The 25,501-nt window shown below is 41.1% G+C and overlaps 1 protein-coding gene across 1 annotated transcript in view; it reads right to left on the reverse strand.

Moving 5' to 3' along the window:
* GPC5 (glypican 5) overlaps positions 1 to 25,501 on the reverse strand; it is a 751,613-nt gene that overhangs the window by 620,547 nt on the left and 105,565 nt on the right. The window contains exon 3 of the mRNA XM_074859431.1: positions 4,704 to 5,398. Within this exon, the coding sequence (XP_074715532.1) occupies positions 4,704 to 5,398 (695 nt within the window). The remainder of the gene's footprint in view (positions 1 to 4,703; positions 5,399 to 25,501) is intronic.

The raw sequence follows: 25,501 nt of genomic DNA on the forward strand, positions 1-25,501 counted from the left end.
GCTGAGGATGGTGCCACAGAAGGACTTGGGCAACCCAGGGTGACAGTGGCTTAAGCTGCCACAGTGAGCCCTTCCATGGCATGGGGCTGTGCCATTAACCTGTACGTAAAGGGAATGGAAACACACTCCTATGCTGGGGATAGTACACTCCATCCACACAAAACTGTAAAATCTTGCTAATATCTCTCTTTGTCCTTCTGTTGTAATGATGACAGTGGGTAGCATAACAGAATGGAGGTAACATGAAACAATTTATTAAAACTTGTAAATAAGTTTCCATGGGTTTTTTGTTTGTTTGTTTTTCCTTGAATAAGGCTTAAATGTGTTACAAAGTGCTTGTGCATTCATTAGCCTGCACAGTTGCCCTCAGTAGGGATTTCCTTAGCAATACTCAAGCTCAGAGACCGGCACATGGCAACTCAGGCTGACCACAAAGACAAACAGGATGAATCTACAAGGTCCTTTGTAGCAATAAGCATTTTTACCTGTGATCCAATGCTTAAGAATCTTTCTCAGATTATCTTCATAATGAATACTGTTCTTATTTTGTATCATGCAGCTCTCTTAAACCTCTATTACATTATATCTGCATAAGCATACACACAGAAGTCTGCTAAAAAAATTCTATCCAACTCCTACCAGCTAAAAAACATAGGGTCCACTATAGACTGAAATGTCCTATGACTGCCTCAAAGCTTGCTCGTGTCTGTGCAAACCTCCAAGAGAAGCTGTTGCGGCCTGTAATTGGTCTGGGGGATGTCGCCCAGAGAAGTAGGAGTGTATTGAAGGATGCACCCCCCCACTTCTTTGTGGCTGCATTGTCCGGACTCTTTAGACAAGCCTCAAAGGGGCAGAGGTGTGCTGAGTTGGCCCCATCCTGTAGCCATTTGTGGCTCTATTGTGTAGGCCAGACCCCATGCATGCATTGATAATGAACTGACAAGAGGCAAACGTTCCTGCCCTGAAGCCAGATGCAGCAAAACCTGTGGGACCAGAGGAAAAAAAAACTAAAGGCGAGCAGATATGCTAATCAGCGGATACGATGAACTTCAAAAGACAGCAGAAAATTTTGCTCAGTGTGCATCCACCATCGAAGCCAGATCCGTGTGCACCCACCACCGAAGAACTGAAGACTGAGGACCAACGGGATGCCGCTGGATCCACGGTGGTGACTATTCTTGCAGTCCTATCCCACATCCTTGCTTTATTTCTGTCTTTTCCTTCCATTCTGTCCTATCGCTACCCCTCTTCACTTCTTTAATAATAAAAACCTGTTCTGGGTATACGGCAGTTGACCTCGTTTGTGTCTTAATCTCGCTCTTGGGATCGTATCGAAACCTCCCCCCGACATTGGATCGGGACAGCACTGAGCATAAACAGTACATAAATGGACATATATAGACTTCAGGAACACAGAACAGAACTGTCATAAATATATCTCTCTATATAAGTATGTGAAATATATAAATATGTGAATAGTTCCACAATCCACACACTTCCACTAGATTCTGCAGAATAGCTCGGAATAATGTTCCGGTAGATGATGAACAGGTGCTGCACTTATTTGTCAGTCAGCAGAGCTGTGGGAGGCAGGAGTAAAAGGTGTGAATTTGAAACAGGAAGAACAAAGGGAAAGAGAAATTCCAGCTGGAGACAGAGTGGCACTGCTTTGCTGACCCAAACAGAAAAGGGAACAAGTTGTAAATACCAGAAGGAAGTTCTGTAAAAGGATGCCATGTTATATAGGCATTAGTTGTCTTTCCACACCACACAGAGCTTGAAGTATGAATATACATTATATTTAAATATATCCACACAACATGTTAGAAAAAAATCTTTTAACATACAGTTATTTACACAAATATACACATGATTAGACAAAGAGTTGTACAAATACATGTATCACTAAGAAGGATACTCGGTTGATTCTCATATTGATATTTGTATATGTATATATTATGCCTCCAAACATTTAAAGACTTTTTTCTCTGTCTTCTTCTTTAAAACTCATAAAAGTACTTACTGTGATGAAAATCACTTTTAAAATTGCAGAGACTACTGTGTGCCTAAGCGAGCCATTATTTGCTGGCTCATAATCATCTTTTCTGTGTCTGTTAGAATTACTGATGCATTAATTGCTTATCAAAGTTTGAAACAGTTCATGAGTCACTATGAAGATAAAATAAATAAATATTAATGAGCCAATTTCAACAGAATTCATGTCCTCTGCCTCTTAAAGCTGAAAGACTGTATTTATTACATGCCAGTATTAGGTGATACCTAATGTATGGGCAGATATGAAATATACTCAAGCCGTACTCAGCAAATCAGAACTGACTGACTAGATCACCATGTTTCAAGGGACTCATAGTCTTATAGTCAAACTATAGATAAAGGAGAGAAAGAATTGGTCAATTATAGAGGTTAAGTGAAAGATACATCTAAATGCACAGATCTGATGCGGATTAAGTGAAAAATGAAATATTTAGTTTTTAAAGTTTGGAAGTCATTCTATATGAGCAGATCTTAACAAAAGCAAACACTTGATCTTCAAACAAACACTTTGGCACAAAATATCATTGCATAAGACATTTTAGTATTCCTTACATCATATGAGGGAAGGGGAGAAGGAAGGCACTGATTTTTCAGGAATATCAAAGCATTTTATTTTGGATCAATATGAAATATTCATTAAGCCAAAACACTGGGTGGAGGGCTCTTCACCCATTTAATTTTTTATTCAAATTGAGTGAAATATATTATTCTGGAGAATAAAAACTTTCCTTTTAAAAACATGACTGTGTTGAGAGACTTTTAAGTCTGGGCCAATGGAGGTTCACTGTTGAAAATCCAAGCCTAAAACTTCTCAAACTAAATGACCCTGGATGAAACAGGAAATAAAACTCCTTTCCTTGAGCCTTTACTTTCTTATCCTAGCTTGTTCCTGAAAATTGTAGCCAAAAAAGATCCCCCAAAAATCTGAGGAGGAACAGGGAATATCCCTAAAAGGCAATTGTAGCTCTGAAACATAATAGGAATTAGACATCAGTGAGCCACTTTTGAGCCAAACTGTTGTTAGCGAAAAACCTTTTCCAAAAAAGATCTTTTTTTTTTGAAGAAGTTCAGCAGCAGGAGATTCTGGCTAATGTAGCTGGCTGGTATAAAGCAGATAAAATGGGAAATTCATAGAAATGGGCAATTTCCCTGTTACTCACTGACTACAAAGAGGATGAAGAACCTATTTCAGTAGACTGTGGGTCTTAGTAAGAAATGAAAAATCCTCTATTTATTGTATTAGGTCAAGTTGTTTATTGTGAGAGGTCATATCAGCTGCTTAGAAGACTCTGCTGCAACTTCAGCTAGTCAAGTAAAGAGGCAGGCTGTGGCAGTCCTAGAAGTATTACTGCACCTCAGCTGATGCCACATCACAGTGACACCCAAACACCATTTAGACCTGTGTATACTGTTAAAAGAAGGCATCTCCCCAGACCAAGATAGCCAATCCAGCATTAAGTGCAGAATATATCAGTCAGTGAAGTCTGCATGAATAAATACAGAGAAAAATACAATTACAAAATGTTTTGTGGATTAAATATAACATAGGAATAATTCAAATTTTGATACTTACATAACCTTCATAAAATTGCAGATATACTAGCTTTCTTTCTAATGTGTAGCTAAATAACAATGCATTTTCCCTAACAGTATCTTAAAATTCCCCACTTCATACATTCACAGCAAACATAACTCTCACATAACTTGCTTTTTCTCTTAGGTATATATAAGAAAGGACTTAGCTCATGCTACAAAGGAACGGTGCCACTTTCTCTGAAACCTACAAAATTATGCAAATAATATATGCAAAGTCATAGGTACTTTAAGACAGGCCACCAGTACCTAAAAGGAGTATTTAAATTTATCATTATGTGCACATAAGAGAACAATGAAGCAATTAAACAATTTTCTTATGTTCATGAAAAACATTTTTCTGTGCTCCTACAAATTGTTCTCAGTATGTTGTACAAAAAGTTTCCAATCTGCAAGCAAATATTATTGCTGAGATTTAGCACTCTCATTTACACAAATGTCACTGTATTAATATATTTTTATAGAATATTTGTGAAATTACTTTTTCCCCAGATAATTTACTCTTCTCTCATTAATATTTTAAGCTTCCAAGCTTAATGACACATTCCACTGTTCACCCTTGTTTAGCAGAACTTAAAATATGCAGTTGTAAAGTTAAACCTAAGGCATCTAACCTAAACCTAAACCAGTGCATGTACTGAAAACGTTAACTTCTAAAGAAAAGGGGTGAAAGGAACAGAAGTTTCCACTGGATTGTGTCACACAAATTTTCTCTCAGCAAAATCTTGAAAAGAGCTATGGGTTCATGGGAAATGAGAAAAGATAAATTCCACACAAGAATTATTTTCCTTTTGAAAAGCCTTTACTGTAAATGCTGCCAAAATGTTGAATCTCCACATGATGTTGAACATGTGAATAGAATATGGGAAATTAGCAGGTCATGTGCATGATTAAAATAAAAACTGGCAGTGCTGGAAAAATGCATTGTCAAATAAAGCTGAACTCAGTTACAAATGTGTTCATCACCATAAAAGTGGCCAAACAAGTAATAGTTACCAGTGTTATTTTTCTTAGTGTCACATTTGCACCTAGCATGGACAAAAACAGCTTCTTACCTGCTCAGATAACTCTGGCCCATTGATACGAGCCTGTATGAGAGCATCATTAACAAGTGAATGAAAGTTTAGAAGCACGTGCTCAATGTCGTATGTTCCGCTCATGGCACTTGAGAGCTCCTCCAGGGACTGTATATATCCGCGCCAGTGAAGATCAACTTCTGCCACATTAGCTAAGCAGCCTCGGATGACGTTGAGGCAGTAGCCCATACAGGGCTTACTTAAAGTCAGCCCCTGGCAATGAGGGCAGTACTGCATTCTCAGTAACGCTCTGCTGCAGTCTTTAGAGAAATGCAGATGATCTGTTGTATTGATCACTTCAATCCCCAAATTCAGAGCCTGCAAGAAAGTCCGGCTGGGTAACAGTGTTCTTCCCATTTGTCCTATGGCCTTTTTGGGAATGTTACCAAAGGGCCTGATGTCTCTTCTCACCATTTGGAGGCACTCCGCATATTCCAGTGAAATGTCAGTCAGACCAGGATTAATCACGTGATTGTAGACTACTGGGAACAGGGTGTCAAAAAATCTGTTGACAGATTCCTCTGTGCTAATGTCTGTGCCAAATATGAAGAGTCCAACATCTGTGAAAAACTCCTGAACACATGTAGTAGCCTCAGCAGCCATGTTTCTATATGCATTGCAGAAAAGGGTGCTTGTGTAATTCTCAGCCAGTCTGATAAGCATTTCAAAGGTTTCTGTAATAAATAAAAAGTTCATTATTTTTAAAGTTTAAAAAATAAGAAATTAGAGTAAGGACTTAAAACAATTACATCAGTATACCTTACATTTATCCCAAAGGCATTTTTGCGTTAGAATTTATTAAGAGACAAACTCCTCATAAACTGACAACTGTCTTTTGTATATAGGTAAACACCTTACAAGTAATGTTACAATTAATAATCCTTATATTTTCTTGGCAGGATACAGAATCACAGAATCGTCTAGGTTGGAAAAGACCTTGAAGATCATCCAGTCCAACCGTTAACCTAACATTGACAGTTCCCAACCACACCATATCCCTCAGCGCTATGTTGACTCTACCCTTAAACACCTCCAGGGATGGGGACTCCACCACCTCCCTGGGCAGCCCATTCCAACGCCTAACAACCCGTTCTGTAAAGAAATGCTTCCTAATATCCAGTCTAAACCTTCCCTGGTGCAACTTGAGGCCATTACCTCTTGTCCTATCGCTTATTACTTGGTTAAAGAGACTCATCCCCAGCTCCCTGCAACCTCCTTTCAGGTAGCTGTAGAGGGCGATGAGGTCTCCCCTCAGCCTCCCCTTCTCCACACTAAACAACCCCAGTTCCCTCAGCCGCTCCTCGTACGACATGTGCTCCACACCCTTCACCAGCTTCGTTGCCCTTCTCTGGACACGCTCGAGTAATTCAATGTCCTTTTTGTAGTGAGGGGCCCAAAACTGAACACAGGAATCGAGGTGCGGCCTCACCAGTGCTGAGTACAGGGGCAAGATCACTTCCCTGTCCCTGCTGGCCATGCTATTGCTGATACAAGCCAGGATACCATTGGCCTTCTTGGCCACCTGGGCACACTGCTGGCTCATGTTCAGCCAGCTGTCAATCAACACCCCCAGGTCCCTCTCTGACTGGCAGCTCTCCAGCCACTCCTCCCCAAGCCTGTAGCGCTACTGGGGGTTGTTGTGGCCCAAGTGCAGCACCCGGCATTTGGCCTTATTGAAACTCCCACAGTTGGCCTTAGCCCATCGCTCCAGCCTGTCCAGGTCTCTCTGCAGAGCCTCCCTACCCTCGAGCAGATCAACACTCCCACCCAACTTGGTGTCATCTGCAAACTTACTGAGGGTGCACTCGATCCCCTCGTCTAGATACATTAAACACAGTCTAAAAAAAATATGAAAGGAAATAAATTATAAGCTGAGTTATTAAGTTACAAAATATAAGAAAACCCTACTGTATGTGTCTATGTATATATACACATAAACTCTATCATCTCACAACTCATTCTGAAAGTTGCAATAGAAAGTTAAACACTCTCAGTCACTCCACTTCAAGTCATTCCTCTTACCATCCTAAGTGGATGGGCAAAAGTAACATTAAACAATTTAAACAACTTTTCCATTCTATTAAAACTTAACTTTTAAAAGATCAGTTTTGTCTTCTTGTCTCCAAAGGAAGGAGATGTACCAAACACACATGAGAACGTGCTTTTAAACAATGCTGTTTGGTCTGGCAATTGATATGGTCAAGCAAAGTGCTGGAACATGCAGAATTGCTCTCCTTGGGCACTCTGATGGATACACCCTCTCTAAGCCTCAAGATCTGCATAACTGGCAAAGCCTGAATGGATAAACTTAATTTCATGTGTTAGGTGGCAATCCTTAAGTACAGTGAGTAGTTTTTAATAAAACAGTTAAAGTATACTGGAGAAGTATTCTCTCCTGCCTTGATTTACAGAACGGGTTGTTAGGCGTTGGAATGGGCTGCCCAGGGAGGTGGTGGAGTCCCCATCCCTGGAGGAGTTTAAGAGTTGGGTTGACATAGCGCTGAGGGATATGGTGTAGTTGGGAAATGTTAATGCTGGGTTGATGGTTGGACTGGATGATCTTTAAGGTCTTTTCCAACCTAGATGGTTCTGTGATTTGCAGGTAAGGAAAAATGCTGTTTTTCAAACCAGAAAAAGTGTTTGCACTGAGAAATTTCCTAGATCTGCCTGAGAAGCTTGCACTTCAGGGAAGGCAAAGAAGCTATATATAGATCAAAAGGAAACTTACCTTAGAGTTGAGAACAAAAATACATAGAAACACATATTACAAGTATTAACCCCTTTTATCCACTGGATGGCTATGACTCAGTACCTTTCTTTTATTCATTCAAGCTTTACAAGTTTACAAGCATTTATTTTTTCACATTTATTTTTTTAATGCCACTCTATAGAAATAAAGTGAGAAAAAGTATGAAGTATGGTTAATATTGTCCAAACAGTGATGTTAAAAATAGGCAGAATCAAATAGTGTTATACTATGTCAGGCAATTACTGAAGCAATCTGAAGTTAAGTCACAGACTGAAAGAAATAGTAGAAAACTCAGAATAATTTCAATATAATAACCAAGACTGGCTATCACATCTTTAATATATATATATGCATAAGAATAAATGTCTTATATTCTGATAAAAAGCTTGTTCACATCAGGGAAACGATTCTCACCGACTTCAGTGGTTTTGAAATTGCACTCTTTGTGAAAAGATCACTGAGAAGACATATTAAACTAATCTGCTTATACTTTCTATGCATTCCTTGTTTTCTACAATAAAAATGAGATACATGCTTATAAATCAGCCATTACCTCTATTCCTCTGCTATCTACTATTAACTTAGTTTCATATTTCCTTAAGACTGATTTTGCTATCTCTCTCTTTGCCACTCCTCTAACATTCTCATAAGTAAGAAAAAAGTGTTGACTGCCCACAGTAAAGAGTAGTAAAGTGCATCCCATTTGTCCTTTTTGTTTCACTACTATGGCACATACATATGTGCATCTCTCCTAAAGTGAATTTCACTATAATTATTCATATGTGCCAAATATCACAGTGATTCAGCAAAGGGTTTGTTTTGTTTCAAAAGTCAGACTCCTAAAGCCAGGACCCTGCATGGAGCCAGGCTCCCACCAATGGAGACCTGTTCAATACAGCCAAGCCTCTTCAGTTTGTCCCATGAGCTGACACGCAGAAGTGCCAGCTGAGTGACTCTGTAGACCATAGCTGCCTGCATCACCACCAGCTCTGTGACTTTTCTGAACCTCAGCACCTCATGCCAGATCATACCAAGACACCTGCACTGCACCCCGTGTCTTTCTGGAGTAGCAAATGAGACACAAAGTATCAGATAGGGCATATTAGACTGATCAAGATGCCCACTTTAAGGCAAATGAATCTCCACCAGCTATAAAGGCAGTTTGGACACCTAGCTCACATGGAGGCACATATCCATGGACAGCTAAATTACAGCCTTAAATATCCTACAGTACGTCTCATTTTTATTGGAGGGAACAAGGAATGCAAAGAAAGTACAGTCCTACTATGGAGGCTTTATTTAGCTGTTTAAGCGTGTTTTCAATGGCAGATGCTGTTTATCTGCCTGTCTGGAAGGGCATGGGTATCCTGCAGGTCCTGTGTCACATCTGCAGGCTTTGTGTGGATGTTCTGCATTTAAAATGGTACTAGATGGCTGGGCCTAGACAACTGACCTAGATACCCAGTTATCACTGACTCAAGAACCCTTCATATAAAAGCTTGGAACAGTCAGAATAACAAAGACAAAAAATTAAGTCAAATTGATTTTTCTTAAAATAATGAAGTGTGAAGAATATTAAAGCCTCCTAAGAAAATGGCTCTTTTTGTAACTGTATATTCAGTCTTTTGCACAAATTTTGCCAATGCTTCAGATGAAATTTGTTAAAGTAGGTAACGTTAGTAAAATAATGATGTTATAATAATTTCTTTAGAATGACATGAATAAGGTTTTTATGACCCTTCTCAATTTTTTATTAATATTTTTTCCTAGATGAAAACTATAAAGTATGTGATCTAAAATGTCTGTTACAATCCATGGCTGCAGTATCCTATTACCAAGAGCACAAATGCTGGATGAAGGAATAAATCATGCTGCATATGGCTAATCAATAGATTTTACAATGCGGTCTAAACAATAACAAACCTTCAAGATTGAACTACATTGTTAGTGCCCCAGCAATCCACAGATGAATGAGTACAATAATCAACTGCATGATTTATTGACTATTTGTGCTTTTCTAAACAGCATACGATAATACTGGCCACTTGTGTTTATGATCCTGCATCATGCTGTTTAATTGTAATTTTAAGATTTCTTACAAAATTAGTTAACGAGGTTTTTCTACTGGCACGTTTCCTACTTTATAACCGCCAAAGCTGTTCCAGAGATTTTGTTTTGCTCTCAGACGGCTCACAGAATGGCAGAGAGCAAAGCAGACCTATGTTTACTTTCAATATTGAACAGCTCCTGTGAACACCTTATGATGGCAATCTATGTCATTTACAACACTTTCAGAGACTTCAGTGACAAATCAAGTTATGCTGGTTCCTACTGCAAGCATATCATAGATTTAACAATGTGTTTCTCTGTCTTCTAAGTCTATGGGCCCAGACTAACATCATCAGTCTTAATTATTCAGCCACATAAAAGAAGTGGTGAGTTTTCAATCAGTATAAATCCAATACATATAAAAGACATTTTAAATATAACCAAGATGAAGCCAGAGAAGCTCTTTTTGTCATTAAATGATTTTTTAATATGCAGGCTCACTGCCTCTTACCTCCATCCTTTATGAGATCTTCATAGTAACTGCTACACAATGTCCTACAGATACCTTCTGCAGCATTACTGTGAATAATGTCTAGCGTTTACCATGGGTGACATGTCAACTTTATTTTTTCTTTGGCTACACTTAAAATTATGATTTGTATACTCCTAAGTCAAAAATCAGCGCTGTCAATGTATTTACCCATTAATTTTTTAAAAAAAAACAGTAATATGTCTCTTCCTGGTTTTGCTAAGAAAGAACAAAAGAACAAAACAGAGGCTAGGAAAAAAAATGTAGAAAAGCACTTGTTTATTTCATGTATTGCATTAATTCAGCTGATTCTTCATATCAATACACATCTACATTCTTTCTTGATAACAGTCTATTTAACAAAGGGATCACAAAATGATGTAAAATATCTATTAGGTCATTACTTTAAAAGATTTGCAAATTTTCATTCACTTTCTTTAACCTTTCTGCTCCTGAGTAGGGTAGTTCTAAATTATAAAGATAACACAATGCAGTAATCAGTCCAGTGGATTACTGGCTTTAAAAGACAACACAAAAGTATACACGTGCCTTGTTTACTAGAACTCACAAACAGGTTGAAAAAGAAATCTTGGTTTTTATTCCTGGACATTAATCAGATTTAATGGAAATGTTGCACAGAATAAAATAGAATTTGGATTGGATTTTAAACCAACCCTGCAATTCTCATTCTTAATAGTTTTGGCAAAGTGTCTTTCTACTATAGGTATCTTAGAAAATTAATTTAAAACAAATTTCTATGGAATCTCATTGTTATAAAAGCAACCTCATTTTCTGAAGTTTACCCTTTCTTCACACAGATGTATGTTTTATGCAAGCTGCTAAATGAGAAAATGCATGGTCTAAATTCTGAGTATTACCTTCTGAAACATCCATAGTACTTAACACAAAGATAGTCTAACAAATTAAAACTCCAGTATTAGTACTGGGCCAACAAGTTGTGAAGTCTTATAATTCAGTTGTAATTCACCAGCCTACATTACATATTACAAACTAATTCACACTTAGTCAGGGTAACATATAGAAGTCAATAACCAGACAGGTTAAAATCATCCTTGAACTATGGACATAGTATTTAGCAAGAATGCCTTTCACAGTTCAGAGGGGATCCAAAACTGATGAGACTGGATTACTTTAAGTAACAGCCCATAATATATAGGAATCCAGATATCTAAATCTAAGCAAAAGCTGAAAAACCTACTAATATTATGAAGTTATTATGCCTTGAAAAGGCGTATGGGAAGTATTAGCTTGTTCCCAGTTGCCATTAATGTTCGGTGATCTTGTATGTTTTCCTTCTGTTTATGGGCAGCGCAAATAATCCAGAAGCATCAAACTCTCTCTACTAAAGATTTATAGTCCAATCAAGTGTATCTTGCATACATTGTCCTACTGGAGTCAAGGAGAATGCCTCGGGTACAGTTTACTGCCTAGCAAACAAAAGGCATTCAAAAATTATGTAAAAGAATATGAAAAATAAATTAATCCACCCAGTATTACATACATAATAACTTTGTTTAAAATATATCAAACAGAGAAATACATATATGTGGGAAATTCAGTGTAATTATTTCTAACTACAAAGTAGTACACAATGCCAGATACACTGCAGAACTCCATAATAATTTATCATATCAGAAAAATGAGCTGGAAGAATAAAGTCTTCAAGACATAGAAATGAATTATAAAGAATGAACTCATTAGGGCATTGCCTGTGAAGGTTATATGGAAGAGAGATCAAAAGCATAAGTGTCAGCAGAAGATATTTGAGACTCACTAAAGCTGCTCCTCATTAACACGTATTTCAAATTAATCCATTTCATAGATTATACTCATCATTGAAGTCAGTAAGAAAACAGGTAGAACAGATTAGACCCGTAGCTGAACCAACTCTGTATTGCCAAGTGTTAGTGATACACCTCAGACTTAATAGTGATGACTATGGGACCATTCACCTTGACATTTTGGAAGCAACAAGAGCAAATTGTTTTGTATGGTGCTGGGAGAAGAAATAACTAGCAATAAAGCTCTACCAAAACCTGTTTTCCTCTTGGATTCTGCTTATCTTCCCTCTGATTTTGCATTGTTCTGGGTATTTCATAGGCAATGCTTTCTCGTTGGAGGAAAGTATTTCTAAATTCTGAATATATTGCTTACTACTTTGGAATGAAATATGCTCAGAGTTGCAAGCAGAACACTCCAGGGGATCACAGCTTTAAAACTGGTATCATATAACGAAATTGTTTGAAAATCTTTTGACATAAAAGGTTGTGCATGGTTTGCAAAAGGACATTAAATTGATAATGATTTATAATATGCATTTTTACACATTTGCCATAATAAATAAGGAAGGCAAATCATCTCAGATGTACAAAAAGGCTATTTTTTGAAAAGGGAAATTTGGAATTTATAGCAGGATGGTGTTGAGATAGGAAGGTCAGAAAATTAATTGATTAGAAGGGTAAAATTCATTTCACATAACTTCAAACGTATATATGTGGGCTAGTCACCTGAAGCTCCCTAAAGCCAGGTGAGAGGCACAAGAACTTCTAAGGCATGATTCATCTCTTCAACTTTAGATGACTACTTTCGGTTGAGATGAACTGCTCTCTGTAAGTGTTTGTTCCTCTCCCTTGACTATAAAGGGATGTTAGGACAAATCGCTCAGGTATACAAGTCAGGGTGAATCCCTAAGATTTTTGTAAGGAACTGGTATTAAAAGAAAGTGTCATCAAACAATATGATGCTGCAGTTTATACAAATAAAGAGCTGAGATAATCATGCTTCTACCAAGTGGTCTTAATAGTAGATAAATGACAAACTTCTAATATATTTATGCAAATCCTATTTCCTTCTGCACAGCTGGTTATGTGTTTTTCTTAGAATGAAATAAAGTATATACTTGGTTTCCAGAGGGTTGCCTAAGCATCATGACTTTACATGCTAGCTTTATAAAAAGTAATCAGGGAATCACAGAGGAATTACACATGAAGAGAAAGAACAACCTCAGGAAGATTTCCATAAAGCTATGATGATGACTGACATCAGATGAAACTTTTGTCTTTATATTTTGAAAGTTTAGAACCTTTTTTTTTTCCCCAATTATCCCGGTTTTATGCTGGCAATACTCAACTTCAGTGAGCTGGTTTTTGATTTATACAGGTTAAAGTGAAATGATAATCAGGTTCTAGCAGATGCAACAATACAGATCAACATTTCTTGCACATCAAACAAGTAAAAATATTCATTTTGTATCACTGAATATTTAATCTGACAGCCTTTTTATAAGTGTCGGTTGAAGTTTGGTGAATTCCTGCATCTGATAGTCTGAGGAATTTCACACTAAAAATCATCACACTAGTCAGTCAAAGAAATTTGAGGAGTTCGTTTACTTAACATATGACTACATGTCATGGGTTTCAAAGAGCACCCAAAGAGCTTGGTAAGGGATTAGATGCATTTTTTATCTTTCGCTTCACTTCATTTTTATTGAGAAAAAGGAGAGGGAAGAAAAATGTCCTTCAAGGCTGCATTTCTTAAACAAATGTCCATGTTTTCCATGGAAGTTTAAGGAACAATGAAGGTTTATAACTGGATCTCTATTATGTTGAAGTTAGTTCTGTGCTCTTCTTTAACTACTGGATATCAAGAAGAAAAACTGTATGTCCCTCTGCATAGCTTTGTTATACTAGTGAATAGCAATCTAATCACTATTAGTGATTAGTGATATGTGCAAAATTGTGCTTAATGTAGGCAATGCAAATGCATTTTGGTTTATGCCATATATTTCAGTACCTAGTTTGCAGAATGCTGTAAAAAGAAATGAATTTGAAGTATGCGTTTCCAAGTTTCAGATAGGTTAATAAATGTACCATTTCTACCTTGACAAGATAGAAACTCTCAGGAAGTGGATAATCATGCAAACAAATAACGCTCTTTTCCAATTACAAGAGGAAAATAGCACCTGTCAACAACAACAACATAAAAGTCCACTTCTCTAAACTGGTTAGGGAAAGACACACAGTTTTAGTATATAAACTTATCAAATTTAAGTGAAATTCAGAAGGTATTTCAACACTAAGGAAGTCCCAGGAAAGAGAAATTATTTCTACAAGGACTTTTTTATGACAGTTGGACAGAATATTCTGTGTAACTGCTTTTGATGATAACATGTTAGGATCAAATATTGATATGAATTGGAATACTGCACTCTAACTCACCCTTTCTTACCCAGTATGATTCCTGATTTTAATACAATTCATTTCTACACCAACGCATAAACCATTCTCTAGAAACAAAAACCTAAATGATCTATTGTTGCCAGTAGTTTTGGTACTTAGAATCACAGAATCAGTATTGTTCAGGTTGGAAAAGACCTTTAAGATCAAGTCCAACTATCAACGTAACACTGCCAACTCACCACTAAACCACATCTCTGAGTGCCACATCTACAGGTCTTTTAAATACATCCAGGGATGGTGACTCAACCACTTCCATAGGCAGCCTGCTCCTGTGCTTGATAACCCTTCCAGTGAAGAAATTTTTCCTAGTATCCAGTCTAAACCTCCCCTGGCACAACTTGAGGCCATTTCCTCTTGTTCTATCCCTTGTTACTTGGGAGAAGAGACTGACACCCACCTCGCTACAATCTCCTTTCAGGCAGTTAAAGAGAGCCAAAAGGTCTCCCCTCAGCCTCCTTTTTTTTCAGGCTTAACCCCAGTTCCCTCAGCTGCTCCTCATAGAAATTGTGCTCTAGACCCTTCACCAGTTTTGTTGCTCTTTGGACACGCTCCAGCATCTCAATGTGTTTCTTGTAGTGAGGGGCCCAAAAATGAACGCAGCATTCAAGGTGTGGCCTCACCAGTGCTGAGCACAGGGCGACAGTCACATCCCTCATCCTGCTGGCCACAGTATTTCTGATACAAGCCAGGGTGCTATTGGCCTTCTTGGCCACCTGGGCACACTGACGGCTCATATTCAGCCGGCTGTCATCCAACATCCCCAGGTCCTTTTCCGCCAGGCAGCTTTCCAGCCACTCTTCCCCAAGCCTGTAGCATTGCATGGGGTTGTTGTGACCCAGATGCAGGACCTGGTACTGAGCCTTGTTCAACCTCATACAACTGGTCTCAGCCCATCGATCCAGCCTGTCCAGATCCCTCTGTGAAGCCTTTCTAACCTCAAGGAGATCAACACTCCCACCCAACTTGGTGTCATCTGCAAACTTACTGAGGGTGCACTCGATCCCCTTGTCAATCCCCAGATCATTGATAAAGATATTAAACAGAACCGGCCACAATACTGAGCCCTGGGGAACACCACTTGTGACTGGCCACCAACTGGATTTAACTCCATTCACCACCACTCTTTGGGCCTGGCCATCCAGTCAGTTTTTTAGCCAGTGAAGAGTACACCCATCCAAGCCACAAGCAGCCAGTTTCTCCAGGAGAATGCCTTGGCAAACAGTGTCAAAGGCTTTACTAAAGTCTAGACAGACAACGTCAGTAGCCTTTCCCTCATCCACTAAGTGGGTCACCTTGTCATAGAAGATCAGGTTAGTCAAGCAGGATCTGCCTTTCATAAACCCATGATGACTGGGCCTCATCACTCATCATGTGGTTTTCCTGTACATGCCGTGTGTGTACATGGCACTCAAGATGATCTGCTCCATAGCCTTCCCCAGCACTAAGGTCAGACTAACAGGCCTACTATAGTTCCCTGGATCCTCCTTCCAGCTCTTCTTGTATATGGGTGTCAAATTTGCTAACCTCCACTCAACTGGGACCTCACTGATTAGCCAGCCCTGCTGATAAATGATTGAAAGTGTTTTGGTAAGCACTTCCACCAGCTCCCTCAGAACCCTTGCGTGGATCCCATCCAGCTCCATAGGTCTGTTGTGTAGCAGGTCACTAACCATTTCCCCTTGGATTATGGGGGCTTCATTCTGCTCCCTGTCCATCTTCCAGCTCAGGGGGCTGGGTACCCTGAGAATAACTGGTCTTACTCTTAAAGACTGAGGCAAAGGAGGCATTAAGCATGTCAGCCTTTTCCTCAGCCTTTGTCACTATGTTTCCCCCCACACCCAATAAAGGATGAAGATTCTCCTTAGCCCTCCTTTTGTTGCTAATATATTTTATAGAAACTTTTTTTACTGTCTTAATCTGGCAGTAGCCAGATTAAGTTCTAGCTGGCCTTTGGCCCTTCTAATTTTCTCCCTGCATAACCTCATGACATCCTTGTAGTCCTCCTGAGTTGCCTGCCCTTCTTCCAAAGTTCATAAACTCTCCTTTTTTTCCTGAGTTCCAGCCAAAGCTCTCTGTTCAGCCACAATGGTCTTCTTCCCTGCCAGCTCATCTTTTGGTACAGGGAGATGGCCTACTCTTGTGCCTTTAAGATTTCCTTCTTGAAGACTGTCCAGCCTTCCTGCACTCCTTTGCCCTTCAGGACTCTTCCCAAGAGACTCTGTCAACCAGGCTCCTAAACAGGCCAAAGTCTGCCCTCCAGAAGTCCAAGGTGGCAGTTCTGCTAAACCCCTCCTTACTTCTCTGAGAATCAAAAACTCTATCTTTGTGATCGCTATGTCCAAGATGGCCTCCAACCATCACATCACCCACAATTCCTTCTCTGTCCACAAACAACAGGTCCAGCAGGATACCTAGTTGGCTCACTCACCAGCTGTGTCAGGAGTTTTCTTCCACACAGTCCAGGAACCTCCTGGACTGTTTCCTCTCTGCTGTATCGTATTTCCAGCAGACAACTGGTAAACTGAAGTCCCCCACGAAAACAAGGGCTAGCAATTGTGAGACTTCTCCCAGCTGCTTATGGAATATTTCATCTGCCTCTTTAACCTGGTTGGGTTGTCTATAACAGACTCCCACCCTGGTATCTGCCTTGTTGGCCTTTCCCCTGATTCCTGCTCATAAGCTCTCAACCCTTTCATCACCATCATTAACCTTTAGACAATCAAAACACTCCCTAACATACAGGGCTACTCCATTGCCACTCCTTCCTTGCCTATCCCTTCTTAAGAGTTTATAGCCATCCATTGCAGCACTCCAGTTGTGTGAGTCATCCCACCATGTTTCCGTGATTGCAACTATATCACAGTTTTCCAGCTGCACAATGGACTCCAAATCCTCCTATTTGTTTGCCCATACTGCATGCATTGGTACAGAGGCACTTCAGTTGGGCTATTGATCCCACCACCTTTTTGGGGGAAAAGCCCAAATTCTAACACATCAGTAACCCTTGCATTTCTGCTACTGCATGGATCTCTATCCTCTATCTCCACTGAGATGGCAGACTGAAGGATCTCGCTAGCACACCGTCCCTCCAACACTGGTGTGCTGCCCCCAGGCTTATCTCTGCTGAGCCTGGTTTTATCCCTTTCCTGCTTCAAATCTAGTTTAAAGCTCTTTCAATGAGCCCTGCTAACTGCTGCCCAAAGATCATTTTCCCCTTTGAGACAGGTGTACCCCATGTGTCGCCAGCAGGCCTGGTGTTGTGTAAACTGATCCATGATCAAAACCCCAAAATTCTGCCGGTGACAGCAGGCTTGGAGCCACGTATTGATCTGCTGGCTCTTCCTGTTTCTCCCCTCATCATTCCCTGCAACTGGAAGGATAGAGCAGAACACTACTTGTGCTCCTAATCCCTTAACCAGTCATCCCAAGGCCCTGAAGTCCTTCTTGATTGCCCTTGGACTTCCTGTTGCAACTTCTTCGCTGCCTACCTGAAAAATCAGTAACGGATAATAATCTGAGGGCTGTACCAGGCTGAAGCAGGAAACTTTCTCTTCACACCTTTAACCCAGGCCCCAGGGCAGAATTCCCTAAGAAGTGGGTCCAGTCTGCATATTAGGCCTTCTGTTCCCTTCAGAAGGGAGTCTCCTATGACAGACTTGCCTTTAGCTCCCCTTTCAATTCATACACACTTTTGAATGCAAACACAGCTGAAGGACAAAACCAGATGAATCCCCTTCACTTTCATACTGCTTGTTCCCCACTAACATTCTTATAGGTTTTTGTGCAGCTATTCAAGCCTGCAACAAAAGATTTTAAGGTGAAAGTTCTGGATACACTCCATGATGTTCAAGCTGTTTTTACAGAATGGCTTTTATCATGAAAAAGGTAAAAAAACATTACATACTGTTTATTGTAAGGTTCCCATGTAGTCAGTTAAGACTGCTGAGCATACCCCCACTGAGCATATCTGTAGGGGAAAAAATGCCAGAAAAGAACCAAACCAAAACACCCAGCAGAACAATTTTTCTCCCTACACTTTCTGGAAGAGCTACTGCACTTGTAGCTTGTATCAAGTCTTGGACAAGGGGAAATCCCATCTGATTTTTCAGTCCAGCTCTCTGGCCTCGTGGCACCAATGAACAAGAAGTCAAAACCTGGATTTCTTTATACAGTCTGGATTTCTTTCTATAGTCTATGTATGTTGTCAAGACGCAGTCTACTCTATAAAAATTTTTGAAGTCCTCTTCTTTAACAGCAATCCAATTTTTTTCATGAGATAATCTCACTTATTTTCTGATTTTGTTTGGTAAGATACTTTTTAATGATTAGTGTTTAGTTAGAGCTCACTAAAGGGACGAAAGAACAATAGATGTTAGATTTAAATGTAAATCAATTTTGTTTACTGTAGTATGAATAATTACATAAATATGGATTCATTAAATTATTCCCTTAATGTTAATGTTTTTTAACCTTCACCAAATTCTTTCCAAATATACAAATGATAATTTGTCTTTTTAAATGCTATATTTCTTTACTTTCAGAGAGATCATGAGTTGAACCAGTACATTATCTACTTTTACTATACAGCTTTACTGGGTGTGCTAATAGCCTTTCACCCTACCACTACTTGTAGATGTTCTACTAAGCCCTGGTTTGCAACTCCTGCTGCAGCACTGCCAACTCACATATTCTTGAGGCATGTAATGCTTTCCAGGAAGAAGCTGGAGATAACAGCTGCTGGAAATATGTGTCTCTTCCAAACTATAACCCCACTGTGATTTCCACCCCATCATGTGATCTGCCCCATCATGCAATGTGACAAGGGGTACACACCTCCTACATCACTTGAAACTGGACAGTTATCTTCCCATTCCCTTTACAGCTATGCATCCTAGCTTATGTAGGAGTGAAGAATCTCTCACTAAATAATGAAAACACAGAAACAAGGAGGAACTTGAGATGTCCTCTAATCCATCCTTGGAACCCAGGGCAGGTTCAACAAGATTTATGATCTCACATCTGAACACATTTATCTAACCTATTCTTAAAAAATGCATAGTAACAGAGAGGCCACAAGAAAAATCATTCCAGTGCTTCCCCATACTCCATCTGCTCTCATCAATGAGAACAAATTATTTGCTTCTTCCTCCTTTTAGGTATTTCAGATTAGTTCCGCCCCCCACCTGATTGTAGTCATCTCCAAAGACCAAATGCATCTCCAACGTAGATGAGTCTACATCTCAGCTAATCGGTAGAGAGGATGATGGCATGATTCATCTGACCTAGTTTAAGTGTCCACATGGAAATAAGATGAATCATGCTGCTTTTCTCCTCTGTTTATACAAAGAGGGTGATTAGTTCAGAGAAGCTAGTGATGACTCTTACTCCTGAAAACTGTTACAAATTTATTTTCTCTTCTTTATTAAAATGAACAGTCCCACTTCTTTCAGTCATAAAGGGTGTCCATTCTGCCTCTATGTAGTTGAACTTAACCCCAAAGACTTCCAAAGGAAAGTTTAAATTGCCCAAATTAGGTACATAAGTGGACAAGCTATATGTTTAGGAGTTCCAAATTCATATATAGCTCTGCCTGACTAGGTATTGCAAAAATATTTTGTTAAACCTATTTTGGAACAGTATTGCTTCTCTAACTCATGTTTACCTTGGGAACCACTAAGGTCTCTGCATCATTTCAGCAGAACACCTGCTGAGCCAGTCCTTCTCCAGTCTCCAGCCTACTTAAATGCAGAATCTGCGTATGTCCCCATCAACTGGCATACCACTATTTTGAATTCTAGCTCTATTTTCCAGCCTGCATATGAGCTCCTATTGCCCTCCCTTACTTCTTGAGAGCACACTGATTATTTCACCATTCAACAGTAGTGAAAGTGGTGGCTGTACGTGCCCAAGAATCACAACTGAAGTGTCTTTCTATTCTGACCATGAACACTTGCTACCCAATCAAGTTCAGGTTCCCAAAAAATTTTGCATATGTTTAGCAGTAATTTAATCAAGACAATTCCCTACTTACTTATGTGAGAGTAGCATGCTGAATAGCATAAAAAGACTTAGGAAAGACAAGTGACTCAATATCTGTGCTTCTCACATACCCACATTTTTGTTCCATTTCCATACAGGGAAATTAGATTAGTTTGATCCAACTTGTCCCCAGTAAATACAGTTTCATTGTTACTTATCAACTTAGTATGTTCTTGTATCTGGCTTCTAAATATTTCAGCTTTTTATTCCCAATAACTGAAAATCATGCTAAGCAGTCTAAAATGCTCTAGCTTCCCCTTTTTCTGTGTAACAAATATATATATATATTCTCCACTTCTAGTCTTTTGCTACCTCTACATATCCAAAGACTACTGCACTTCAGAATGTGCATATTGACAAAATAAACCAATCAGTGAAAACAATTCTGAAGCGAACATCCTTTACATCTTACCAGCTATTCCACAGCTGTGAAAAGAGGTCTTTTATCTGTTAACAGTCTGATCAGCATTGGTGATAGCTGGTCTTAAGCAGAATTAACTATTTCCAGTGGAACCTGGTAGGACACATGAGAACATTTTGCCCTTTTCTGCATTTTTTAATGACTCTGCATGAGAATCTGATTTATATGATTATACTCCTAGAGTAACATAAACTGTGATGTCAGCTAACACACATTTTATCTCTGTAAACAAAGTATAAGGATCATTATGAAGCCTTTCAATTTATACTGTTCAGTTCATATATAACCTTGAAAGTATGCATGCCAATACTGATGAAAGCAGTGATGTTTACTAAACAATGACAATGCCAAATCCAAACCCCACAAGTAAGAAGGCAGCGAAAGATCACATCAGCCTATCGCACCTATCACACAAGAATATATAGCAGTGACCCATCTCAGCTACCACCTCAGCTAAATACCATATTCTCTTTCTTTTTAACAGTAGAAAGTTATGGGGATGGTTAAGGCATGATTCATCTGACCGAATTTATATGTTTCTGGGAGGATGAATCATGCCAAAAAAGTGCCTTTCTCACTTAAATTTCTATTGAGGGAGCTGAGAGTGACAAGCTCAAAAAACCACTCTCTTCACCTGTATAGCTTCAAAGAATCAAAGACTCATCTAGGTTGGAAAAGACCTTGAAGATCATCTACTCCAACCATTAACCTAACACTGACAGATCCCAACCACACCATATCCCTCAGCGCTATGTCGACCCGACTCTTAAACACCTCCAGGGATGGGGACTCCACCACCTCCCTGGGCAGCCCATTCCAACGCCTAACAACCTGTTCTGTAAAGAAATGCTTCCTAATATCCAGTCTAAACCTTCCCTGGCGCAACCTGAGGCCACTACCTCTTGTCCTATAGCTCATTACTTGGTTAAAGAGACTCATCCCCAGCTCTCTGCAACCTCCTTTCAGGTAGCTGTAGAGGGCGATGAGGTCTCCCGTCAGCCTCCCCTTCTCCACACTAAACACCCCCAGTTCCCTCAGCCGCTCCTCGTACGACATGTGCTCCACACCCTTCACCAGCTTCGTTGCCCTTCTCTGGACACGCTCGAGTAATTCAATGTCCTTTTTGTAGTGAGGGGCCCAAAACTGAACACAGGAATCGAGGTGTGGCCTCACCAGTACCGAGTACAGGGGCAAGATCACTTCCCTGTCCCTGCTGACCACACTATTTCTGATGCAAGCCAGGATGCCATTGGCCTTCTTGGCCACCTGGGCACACTGCTGGCTCATGTTCAGCCAGCTGTCAATCAACACCCCCAGGTCCCTCTCTGACTGGCAGCTCTCCAGCCACTCCTCCCCAAGCCTGTAGCGCTGCTGGGGGTTGTTGTGGCCCAAGTGCAGCACCCGGCATTTGGCCTTATTGAAACTCACACAGTTGGCCTTAGCCCATGGCTCCAGCCTGTCCAGATCTCTCTGCAGAGCCTCCCTACCCTCGAGCAGATCAACACTCCTGCACAACTTGGTGTCATCTGCAAACTTACTGAGGGTGCACTCAATCCCCTCGTCTAGATCATCAATAAAGATGTTAAACAGGAGTGGTCCCAAAACCAAGCCCTGGGGGACACCACTCGTGACCGGCCGCCAACTGGATTTAACTCCGTTCACCACAACTCTTTGGGCCCGGCCATCCAGCCAGTTTTTTACCCAGCAAAGCGTGTGCCCATCCAAGCCACGAGCAGCCAGTTTTGCCAGGAGAATGCTGGAGGAAACGGTGTCAAAGGCCTTACTAAAGTCAAGGTAGACAATGTCTACAGCCTTTCCCTCATCCAATAAGCAGGTCGCCCTGTCGTAGACAGAGATCAGATTTGTCAAGCAGGACCTGCCTTTCATAAACCCACGCTGACTGGGCCTGATCATCTGGTTGTCCCGCATGTGTTGTGTGATGGTACTCAGGATGAGCTGCTCCACCAGCTTCCCGGGCACCGACGTCAAGCTGACAGGCCTGTAATTTCCCGGATCATCCTTCCGACCCTTCTTATAGATGGGCATCACATTGACCAATTTCCAATCTGTCGGGACCTCCCCGGTCAGCCAGGACTGCTGGTAAATGATGGAAAGCAGCTTGGTGAGCACCCCAGCCAGCTCCTTCAGCACCCTCGGGTGTATCCCATCCGGTTCCATAGACTTGTGTATGTCTATGTGATGCAGTAGGTCACTCACTATCTCCTCCTGTATTGCAGGGGGGTCGTTCTCCCAGTCTCTGTCTTCTGGCTGAGGAGGCTGGATTCCCTCAATACAACTAGTCTTGTTGTTAAAGACTGAGGCTAAGAAGGCATTAAGCACCTCAGCCTTTTCCTCATCACTCGTTACCATGTTTCCTCCTGCGTCTAGCAGGGGATGGAGGCTCTCTCTGGTCTTTCTTTTGCTGTTGACATACTTATAGAAACATTTCTTGTTATCCTTGATTGCTGAAGCCAGATTAATTTCTAGCTAGGCTTTAGACCTCCTGATTTCTGACCTGCATAGCCTCACAGCATCTTTGTAATCATTGTGAGTGTCTAGCCCCTTCTTCCAAAGGCCATAAACTCTCCTTTTCTGAGTTGCAGCCAAAGCTCCCTGTTCAGCCAGGGTGGTCTTCTCTGCCACCGACTTCTCTTACAGCACCTGGGGACCACCTGCTCCTGAGCCATTAAGACTTCCTTATCCCTTCAGGACTGTCTCCCAAGGGATTCTGTCAAGCAGGTGACTACACAAATCTAAGCCAGCCCTTTGGAAGTCCAGGATGTCAGTTCTGCTGCCCCCTCTCCTGGTCTCTCTAAGAATAGAGAACTCTATTATTTCATGATCGCTGTGCCCTAGTTGGCCTTCAACTACCACATCATCCACCAGTCCTTCTCTGTTCACTAAGAGGAGGTCCAACAGGGCACCTTCTCTGGTCAGTTCACTCACCAGCTGCATCAGGAAGTTATCTGCCACACATTCCAGGAATCTCCGGGACTGGTCCTGCTCTGCTGTGTTGTATTTCCAGCAGATGTCTGGGAAGTTAAAGTCCCCCACAAGAACAAGGGCAAGCAATCGTGAGATATCTCCTAAGTGCCTACAGAATATTTCATCCACCTCTCTGTCCTGGGTGGGCAGCCTATAGTAGACTCCTACTACAACATCTGCCCTGTTGGCCTTCCCCCTGATTCTAATGCAAAGACACTCCACTCTCTTCACTATACTTGTGCTCAAAGCAGTCGTAACAGTCCCTAACATACAGCACCACCCCACCACCTCTCCTTCCTTGTCTATCCCTCCTAAAGAGCTTGTATCCATCAATTGGCACACTCCAGTCATGGGCGACATCCCACCATGTTTCTGTAATAGCCACTACGTCATAATTTTCCTGCTGTATCATGGCTTCAAGCTCCTCCTGTTTGTTACCCATGCTGTGTGCACTGGTGTACATGCACTTCAGATGGGCTGATGTCCCCAGCACCTTTTCGCATTTAGAAGTCCTAATTCCAGCCTGACCTTTCACAGGTGTTACCACAATTACTGATCCATCAATATCCCTTGCATCTTTGTTGTGCTGCATGTCTCCATCCCTTGCCTCCACTGGGATAGCAGGGTGAGGATCGTTGCTGGCACAACAGCCCACAAACTGTGCTAAACTACCCTGAGGTTTATGTCTGGGAGTTTCAGTTTTGCCCCCTTCCCCCTTCAAATCTAGTTTAAAGCTCTGTCAATGAGCCCAGCTAACTCCTGCCCCAAGATCCTTTTCCCCCTCTGGGACAGGTGCATCCCATCTAATGCCAAAAGGTCTGGTGTCCTGTATACTAACCCGTGACTGAAAAATCCAAAGCCCTGCTGGTAACACCAGTCTCGGAGCCACAAGTTCATCTGTTGGGTTCTCCTGTATTCTTCCTCATCCATCCCCACAACTGAAGGGATGGAGGAGAACACAATTTGTGCCCTCAACCCCTTAACCAGTTTCCCCAAGGACCTGAAATCTCTCTTCATTGATTTAGGAATTCTCCTGGTAATATCGTCGCTACCTACCTGAAAAACCAAGAGAGGGTAGTAGTCTTTAGGTCGCACTAGAGTGGGGAGTTTATCCGTGAGGTCCTTCACCCAGCCCCCAGGGAGGCAGCAGACTTCCCTATGAAGTGGGTCTGGTCTGCATATTGAGCCTTTGACACCCCTCTAGAATGGAGTCACCCACTACAATGACCCTTCTGGTAATACCTCCTTAGTATTGGTTTTAATACTTGGTCTAGAGCGACCTGGCCTTAGTGGACCTTTATCTTCCTCCTTGTTTTGACTCATTTTTTTCATCCTTCTCTACCTCATTCAAAAGTTCCAGGGCCCCGAATCTATTGTGAAGGGACACCATGGAGGGTGAGGGAGGTCGGGAGGGGATTTTCCTGCCTCCCTGAGCAGGGACCTGTTTCCAGCCTCCCCCATCTCTTAGGTCCCCTCCTTCTGCCTGGCAGCAAGAGGGTGAGGGATCACCTGCCTCTTTTGGAGCCTTCATTTGCTCCTGTTGCTTCAGGGGTGCTAGGCTGTTACTCCACCAACCAATTTCCCTTTTGCACTCCCTCATACTTCTTAATCTTTCAACCTCTTCTTTGAGTTCCACCACCAGGCTGAGCAGGTCATCCAGCTGATCACAGCGCACACAGGTGTTGTCACTGCTGCCCTCTGACAGGACTGACAGGGTCAGGCACTCCCTGATATCTTGGATATCTT

Source organism: Strix uralensis, chromosome 2 (assembly GCF_047716275.1).
Source record: "Strix uralensis isolate ZFMK-TIS-50842 chromosome 2, bStrUra1, whole genome shotgun sequence".
NCBI lineage: Eukaryota > Metazoa > Chordata > Aves > Strigiformes > Strigidae > Strix > Strix uralensis.